Source organism: Impatiens glandulifera, chromosome 2 (genome assembly GCF_907164915.1).
Source record: "Impatiens glandulifera chromosome 2, dImpGla2.1, whole genome shotgun sequence".
NCBI classification, from domain to species: domain Eukaryota; kingdom Viridiplantae; phylum Streptophyta; class Magnoliopsida; order Ericales; family Balsaminaceae; genus Impatiens; species Impatiens glandulifera.
The window spans coordinates 11,890,658-11,900,288 of NC_061863.1; the positions used below are offsets into that span (position 1 = coordinate 11,890,658).

The following is a 9,631-nucleotide window of genomic DNA, read 5'->3' on the forward strand; positions in this document are numbered from 1 at the left end:
TTTTTTTGTATGTTATAAAAAAATAAGTTACTTTATATAAAGTAATGTATTTTAATTATTTTTTTTGTTGATTCAATAAATAATTTTAAAAAAGTATGATAAAATGGTTAGAGTATTTTTAATAATAAAAAAATAAATTTGAAGTCCCACAATATAGATTTATAAAATATTATATAAGATTTTGTGACATTATTAAATAAATGAAAATGGCCTATAAAAAGAAGAAGGAAGTAAGTTTTAAATAATTAGAACGACAATGGAGATGAGAACTTTGGTCATTTTCTTCTTCTTGATTATCGGTTTTGCTTCTGGTAAGGTGCAATTATAAACCTATATATGATAGAGATTTATTATCTTATGTTATTAATAGAACTAATTGAATTACAGAGTTGAGTGTGGTTAAGCCGTTTGCAGAGGCTAGGGATTGTCGATCACAAAGCCATGGATTCCATGGGGTATGTCTAAGTGACCATAACTGCGGTCAAGTGTGTCACAACGAGGGTTTCACCGGCGGTGATTGTGCTGGCTTTCGTCGCCGCTGCTTCTGCACTCGCCCTTGCTAGCTAGTAAATTACATTTTGGCAATTGATAAACTCAGATCGATCTATGAATAAGCTATTATTTCAATAATTGTCACTGTCTTTCTATTAATAATGTCATAAGTTATTAATGTTGTTGGTGTTCTTATTATTATCTTTGTTTCACCTTTAATTAATTTCTAATATTTTTAATATCCGCTCCCTTTATTTAAGTGTTTGTATATAAACACAATGCAAAAGCCCTAACAAAATTATGTAATAATCAATGTTTTTTTAAAAAAAAAAAATTATAAATTTCAATTAAAAAAATTAGATGAAACTCCACGTAAAATAAAATTTGCACACGTACCTATTAAAATAAGTAAGATCATACATACACATATCTGAGTGAAGCTTGGTTAGAGTCTCGTCTTGGGCCAACCCAACTCGAGATTCAAATATTTTTCTTTTCTAAGATATAGAAATCCTTCAAGATTATTTATATATTCTTTTAACAACAAAATACAAATGAACCGTGAAACCTCTCTTATGGATTACTAAACATTGCAATAATATTAATTATCCCTGTTATCTTCAAAATTATAGAACTTTCAATGATGGTTGTTAGAAGGTCTCTTTTGGTAAATTGGCTTTTGATTTTGTTGAAAATCTTTGAAATCTTAATATTAGTTTTTGTATATGTTTGTTTGTTGTTAAAATGTTTTTACTTATATTTTTAATATTTCTCCAAAACAGTTAATTTTGTTGTGTTTGAGTGTGTTTTATGATATTAAGCGGTTTGATTCAGTTTATGCTAGGACATTTTACGTTTGCTTAATAATCTACTACTATAGTACTTTTAACTAATAAGTCATTGAAAAAATTATAATAAAACACGTTTCATGTTTAAACATAATTTTTTTTCTACTTTCCTCCACTATTTTATAATCTCAGTGTTTAAATTTATAATCTCAATTTTGTTTTCTCTCATTATCTTTTTAAATATTATTTTATTCATTTTATTTTCTTCAGTTAAAAAAAACATGATCACATGATAATTTAAATTTATATATCTTCACCTTTTATTTATTTATTATTTAATTTAGATAACACATAAACAAAATATTAACAAAAACAAAATATTAACATACTCTTATATTATTAAACAATATCTCAAAAAATAAACACAAACTAAATTGTTAAATGTATTTTTTAAAAATAATTTTAAACATATTCTTTTGTTTAATAATGATTTATTTATTTATTTTAATAAAATTTAAAATTATATATTAATACAAACTTATACAAATTATTATATTCATATAATTTATTTTAAAACAGTTTTTTTTTATAAATTTAAATAATTTATTAGTATTAAAATTAAGTTAATAAAAATATATATTTAAATATATAACAATAATATTAATTATTTAATATTATTACTATTATAAAAAATATAAAATATATAAGTTGATCTTATAAGCTGAATGAAACTTACTTAAAGCATCAAATATAAGTTGGGTATAATCCTACGTACCTAAAAATAAACTAGAGCCTAACAAAATTGAATATAAGCAGTGTAAATTTATATATATATATATATATATGAGCAGTGATAGAGAGAGGGAATTTGGTGAGGGAATAATTTGTCATCACCTTCATTTTGGAAAATATAAAAGTGAGAGGAAATAGAGAAAAGAGAGAAATTATTTGATTTTTTCAACGAATAAGATTATGCCAAGTAATTCCCTCACCAAATTCTCTCACCTAATCATTTCTCTCTCTCTATATAAATATATATATATATATATATATATATATTAAAATTAGATACACTATATCTTCAAATAAAGTTAAGATAATTTTTTATTAATTAAAATATTTTGTTTCAAATTATTATTGTATTTTTAATTTTTAATTTTTAGTTATTTTTTATTTTATTAATTATTTTAAAATTAGTTTAAAATCATATTTAACCAATTCAATATATAATATATTCACATGTCCATATAACATAGAATGTATGTAAAATTTTGATAAAATATAGCCAAATTAAAATAGCTGTAATATGATCCATGATCACACCTAAATTACAATAATCCATAAAAATAAGGTTAAAATAGTCTTTTTTTTTTTCTTGTAAAATTTCACAAATAATATATTATATTTTTTTAAATATTAAAATTGAATTAATAAAATTATTTTATTTATTTGTCATAACTAATAGTTTAGTAGTAGAGTAAAAACATTGATGACCTCCTAATTTTCACATTCAAAAATTATTTCCAAAAAGTAAATTAGTAGTGTGACTTTTAGTACAAAATATAATTTCTTTATCACAAGCTGTGACATTTATAATAAATTTATTTACATATAATTATATAATAGACTTTTTTTTTTCTCAAGAAAACTGTCCATAGAGGAGGGAATGTGAAAAAAATGATGTTTGATTGTATAAAAAAGTTAGGAAAATTTTCTCCTCTCTTCTTTTAATTTTATTTTTCAACCAAGGGCTTTTTATCATTATTTTCCTAGTTCTCTCCAACAAATTAGGGTGAAAAATCTTTGACAAATAAGAAATGTAGGTCACAAATGAGTCAAACTATTATCCTTTATAAGGACATATTTATATACGAGGGTCATATACTAGACCTCTACATGATGACTCTACCTGATGACTTTAACAAATAAGAAATGTATGTCACAAATGACCCATCTACACTTACTAATTTATTATTGTCCATCACATTATACCATAATTTTAGACATTTTTATCGATTATTCTCTTAATCCCTCAAATTTAGACCTAAATATCCTACCATTATATATAACTTTACTTTAAACATTATGCATTAACAAACTCATTTTAGACATTTTGATTGATTATTCATTTAATCCCTCCACTAAAATCAGCATTAACTAGTACTCGAACCCTAATATCACATTTGAAATGTGAACACTTTAACCACAAGAAAATGAATGCAGGAAAATGATATGTATCTCTCTTGAGAATGGATTAAAAATTTAAAAATTCTTTCCCTCTATTAAATTTTAAATCCATAACATATTATTTTCCTACATTTTTTCTGTTAATATTTTCTAATATATATATATATATATATATATAATTTGTATCTTTAATAATTAATTTATTTTTATTTTCCCTCCCCTAATATATATATATATATTTTACTCATAATTTTTATAATTTTCTAATAAAATAAAAGATTATACATATTTTAATTTATTTAAAAATATATACTTAAAAAATTAATATTAAGAGTTTATCTCTCATAAAATTTATATATATTATCTTTTTTCTTAATTAAATTTTATTTTTATTTTCTTTCTTATCCTATATATATATATTAATAGAGAAAAATATATCTAGTGAGAGAAAAAATAATTAAAATAGATAAACTAAAAAATAAAAAATTACATAATTGTAGAGATGTTATATATATATATATATATATTATAATTAATTTATATTTTATTTTCTCTTTTATCACATATATATTTTACTTTGTGAAAACTGTTAATACCATTTTAGCAAAAATTTAAGTAGGAAGGTAAACAATCAAAACTAATTAGGATTAAAAGATAAGAATCAAAAGAGCATTAAAAAAACTGATTAGTAGCATTTAGTAAACAAAAAATATAATAAAAAACAGATCACACCTATTACAAAATCAGGGTATTTATTTCCCTATAAACTTGTTGTTTCATGAGAGCTTCTTCTCATTCCTTTAAAATTTATTTTTATTTAAATAAATCATAAATTAAATTTTAAATATATTGTTCTATATAAATAATACAATTATATAGATTATAAAATAATTAATTCAAAAGTTAATTAAAAAAGAAAAATTAATAGAGAAAAATTTATTAGGAAATATAAAATAATTAATAGATAAATTAAGAAAGAGAAATTAAATGTTAATTGTGAATGGGGAGTTTATATTTTAAGCATATATATATATATATATATATATATATATATATATATATATATATATATATATATATATATATATATATATATATATATATATATATATATATATATATATATATATATATATATGTGAATGAAGAATAGAAAATATGAATCATTATATTCAAATAAATATTTAGACATGTCTTCAAGGTTATAAATCATTTTACTAGAAATATTAAAAAATCACATTTTAGTTGAATTTGACTATAGAATAATTCCATATTTAATACTCAATGCGAAAAACATTGGTTGATCAATTCCAACCCATTGACAGTTTTCAAATTCATCATTTCTAGTCGTGGAGAGATTTACGTCAGGACTGAAGTGGGTCGAAGAAAGAGATAAAATTTGTTATTTTTATAGCTAATCAATTTGTTATTCCTTCTCAAATTCTCTCTTCCAAATTCCCTCTCTAATCATTTTTCTATACATAAAATATTATATTATTTTTTTCATTAGAATTGTGATATGACTTTTTTTTTTCAATTTAATTCATTATTTATTTATCTAATTCTTAAAAATAAGCAAAATTCACTTTCATTTATAATTTATCTTTTATTTATTTTAATTTTATTTATTTTAAGTCTACTACAATTTTTTTTAAACTCATCCTAAGATTTTGTCGTGAGATTATGACGAAAGAATCAACCAGCTCTTTGATTTAAGTTGATGACAATGTCACAATTGATTTTGATTAGTTATGAGATCTTTTCATTTTTGATTTCTCTAAATTACAAAAAATGATTGTTGACAACGGATTGAGATATATGGCTTTTTAATTTCTTTGTGCAACCAACCAATAAGGCTTAGATCTTGGAAGTGTCATATATTTGAATTCAACATTTGAAAGACATATTTTTTTTCCATTAAAATCTTAAAAGTGGGAGGGTAATAAATCAAAGATAGACAAACTGTAGCTATGATTAAGGATGACAATCAAAAGACCCTAAAAAAACTGATTATTAGCATTCATATATTCTAAAAAAACAGTGATTACAAACAGAAAAGACAACATTCAAACCTAACTATCCCAACATGAGATTTTCACATGTCATCTATCTTCATTGAGAGGCCTTCTCCCTCTTCCCAATCCTCTGACGATGTAAGGAGATTGTATTGAAGATGATGATAAGTATTGTTGTTTCTCATTTTAAATTCTCTCTTTGTACGAGCCCGTTCTGATTTGATAGAAATAATTGTTTTTGAGAATTTCAGGGCTTTTACCTTTGTTATCTTTAACTTGAATTTATGTGTTTTTGTCTTCCTTATCTTCGGCTTCAGCTTTAGACTCCACATCGGTTTTGAAATCTTCTTTATCAGCTTTTGAATTCTCTGTTTCAATTTTGAAATTTTGGGTGTCTTCCTCTTGAGTTTCCTCAACAACAACGTGAGGTTCATCTTTCATTTTCATCCTGATCCTTCGCATTACAGAAAATTTTTCTTTTCCTCTTCACCTTGATTCCTTTTACTTTCTTTCCTTCACTGTTTTCCTTTTTCCCAGAATCCTTCTTGCTTTCTTCTACAACTGTTTGATCTTTGAGTTTGGTCTCCTCTGTTTCCCATCTTTTTATTTTATGCTTCCTGACTTTTCTGGTTTTCTGCTCTTCTTCTTTAGCTTTATCACATTTATTGTGCATGAAAGTATTACAGAAAGCACACCTCTTTGGTTTCCATTCATAAGAGATCTCCATGACATTGTGCTTTTCTTTTCTGTCAATAACTGCCATTTTCATTGACAGGACATTCCTAGGATGCACTTCAATACTAATTCTAGCAAATAATAAGTGCTCTCCTCCTTCAGTTATTTGGTCCATATATAATGGTTTCCCAATTGTACTTGCAAAATGACTAATTGCTTCAGCATTGTACATGTGGGCTGGAATGTTCCAAAAGCTTGAACCAAATCTGGGCTGTTTCTTTTGGTTTGCTTTATAGATTCATCTCTTCTGACCACTTTTCCAACTTCATGCAATTTGATCTTATGTAAGTATGCCCTTTCTCCAAGATTTCTTTCAGATTTGAGCCCTTTTGAACTGCAGGAAGTAGAAATCATGTATATTTGTAGAAACTTTTTCAAGCCCCTTTTCTCCCCATTGTTTAATTAGAGCCTCTTTGGTAGTTGGAAATGATACTCTATTTTTCTCAATGAAGTTTCCAACCACTACAAACTCCCAGTCTTTAATATATTTTCCTCTACTTTAGGAGGCAGTTTGAATTCAAAAGTAGAGTTGAGTACATCTACCTTTGTTTGGATATCCCCCAAGTAGATTTTTCCTTTGTAGGCATGATTTTCAGATATCTTTTCTGCTTTATTCTTTCATACCTCGTTGACTTTCCATGTTGAATTACTCCTGATAGTGTAGGTCTTGATTTTGGGAGGCTTCATCAGCTCATTCATTGCATCAACTGACCATTTAACTATTTCCTCATATTATGTTTTCTTTAGTAAATTCTAGTCTTGGAGATAATGAATATTGAGTTGGACTGTTATTTGCTGAATTTTCTCATTACTGATTGTGATTTCACCCTTCTTAGCATGCATTAGAAATTTGGTAATTTGGTTTTTAAGACCAAACATGTTAGCTCTTTCATTATAACCAACATTCCACATTACTTCTTTCTTCCCCTGTTTTCCTGCAGCATTTTCTTTAGAATTTTTAACAGCAATTATTTACTTATCTTTGCTGCATTCCTGTTTTCCCGGATTATTTCTTCAGCAATCATATCAATTTTCTTTTCAGCCACCTCCCTTAAACCTTCCATTACAAATTCTTTGACTTCCTTATACTTATTGTTTTTCTTTCTTCCCATTTCAATGAAGAACAAAACAAAGCAACAACGTCCATACATCTTTCACCCATTTTGTGAGGTAGAGGAGGTAACCCATTTATGCTTTGCTGACGATTTGTTCATTCTAGCGCACGCAGACATTGATTCCATTAAAACTATTAGGGCTACACTAACGTTATTTTTATGAGGTTACATGTTTAACTATTAATGAAAGCTAAAGTGTGGCATTTTATGGAGGCGTGAAGGACGAAACAAAGCAAGACATCTTCAACATCATGGACATCAAGGAAGGCAACTTTCCCGTAAGGTACTTAGGAATTCCGTTAACCGCAAAGAAGATCGAGATCTCACACTACAAGTCGCTGATTGAAAAGATAAAAAACATGATATCTGACTGGGCAGCGAAAAAACTTTTTTATATAGGGAGGATCGAACTTATCAAAACCGTGGTCATGAGCATAATTGACTACTGGGCGCAGCAGATGGTCATTTCGAAGAAGGTAATGAAGGAGCTCGACACGCTGATGAAGAACTTTATCTGGGGCAGTAGCGGAAGAGGAGGAAAGAAAGTCAAATGGACCTCTCTTTGCAAACCGAAGGACGAGGGAGACATCGACTTGAAGAACTGTATCGAGTGGAACAAAGCTCTCACCTTCAAACATCTGTGGGCTTTGGAGCGCAATCAAGAGTCACTATGGATCAAATGGGTGCATACGAGGTTTATGAAATACGAAACCAGCATCTGGACCTACAAAATTCATGAAGGTATGAGCTGGTCTCTAAAAAAGATTCTTAAACTAAGAAGCGATATTGTAGATCTTTATGACATCCGGCTAGGGGACGGGAAATGCACTCTATTCTGGCACGACCTCTTGTTCGAAAACCAGTCTATCATCCACAAGGAGGAGTTTCAAAATACCTGTATCAGAAGGGACTGCGCAAAAGCGAAAATCAAAGACATTAAAGACGGGAATTAGAACTAACTCTTGAGAAGAAATCTAGAAGAAAAAGGATACTTGATCATATAAGTAACATAAAACTACACGACAAACCGAATATTCATGAATGGAAAGCTAAGAACAATGGGAAGCTGGTAGAAAAAGCGTAGAAAGTAGATTGGGCTTCTCTTGTATGGTCAACGAAAATTATCCCTCAACACCAGTTCATCATATGACTCGCCTTTTGGGAAAGACTCAGCACTCGTGATCGTATAAGCAAGTATATGAGCATCCCGGACACAAGCTGACTTCTATGTAGAGGAAATGAAGAAACCATAGATCACCTATTCGGGAGCTGCTGTATTGCTTCGGAGCTTTGGTACAGTTTCTATAAAAGCCTAGAGTTGATCAGTTTCCCGAGCGAATGGAATAAAATCAAAGAAGCGACACTAATCAAAGCCAAGGGAAATAGATTTGCAATAAGCGTCTCCAAGTGCGGCTTTGGAGTAGTGGTGTATAATATTTGGCAAAAACGAAATGCAAGGGTATATGGAAGAACCCGTAGGAGCGTTGAAGAGTTATGAAAAGATATTGTATCGGATTTCAGCGCCCTCGCGGGAATGTGAAGAAAAATTCCAAGCACGGAGCAGAACTAAAATATTTGCAGGAACTGGAATTTACCGTTTTTTAAATTTATTAGAATTGAAAACATTGTAATCAGATAATTCATTTACGTTTTTAACTTTTTAGCTTTTATTCAGAATGATACAAGTTCAAAATCATTCTAGGCCTGTCTAGAATGATCTCTTAAACTCGTGTTTTTTTTTCCTGTTTTTGGAAATTTTTAATGACATGACGCTAAGTCGTTTCCTTTTCCCAAAAAAAAAAATAAAGCAACAAAGCAATTGAGAAGAGAAATTACAGAATATGGTATACCAGAAACCCTAACTATACAGAACAAGGTAAACCAGAAACCCTAACCTTCCAACGAAGCTCTGCAGATGAATGACCGACCTAGCAATTAGAGCCAATATTGTATCGTCCGTGCCGATTGTGTCAATTGTGCCGATTGTGCACACGTTTGACAATCGACACTGATCAACTAACAACGTGATAACAGTAAGCGAACCGCAACTTTGATATCGTGCAAATCGTGCCGATTGTGACGTTTGTGCCGATCGTGCCGATTGTGTCGTTTGTGCCAATCGTGAAAGACATATTTATATTTATGAAGAGTGAATTCTTTTCTTTCTTTCTGATTTGACTTGAATAAGTTTCTTTAACAAGACCAATAACAACTTTTTGAATTAATTTGTCAAGTTATGATTAAATTTGATATTGTAGGGCATAGTAAAGATTTAGCTCCTAAAGTTCTGATCCATTTT

The 9,631-nt window shown here is 28.1% G+C and overlaps 1 protein-coding gene across 1 annotated transcript; it reads left to right on the plus strand.

Annotated features, from left to right (window-relative positions):
• Positions 1-256: 256 nt before the first annotated feature.
• LOC124924352 (defensin-like protein 1) lies at positions 257-563 on the plus strand. Its single transcript, XM_047464404.1, has 2 exons — positions 257-311; positions 388-563. The coding sequence occupies exons 1-2, from the start codon at positions 257-259 to the stop codon at positions 561-563; spliced, it is 231 nt and encodes a 76-aa protein (XP_047320360.1).
• The last annotated feature ends 9,068 nt before the right edge of the window (positions 564-9,631 follow it).

What these genes read in the sequence shown, in the direction of transcription:
- LOC124924352 (XM_047464404.1), top strand. Translation starts at nt 257, where the DNA reads ATGGAGATGAGAACTTTGGTCATTTTCTTCTTCTTGATTATCGGTTTT. An exon ending in GATTATCGGTTTTGCTTCTG is followed by an intron (nt 312 to 387) that starts GTAAGGTGCAAT and finishes ATTGAATTACAG; the next exon opens with AGTTGAGTGTGGTTAAGCCG.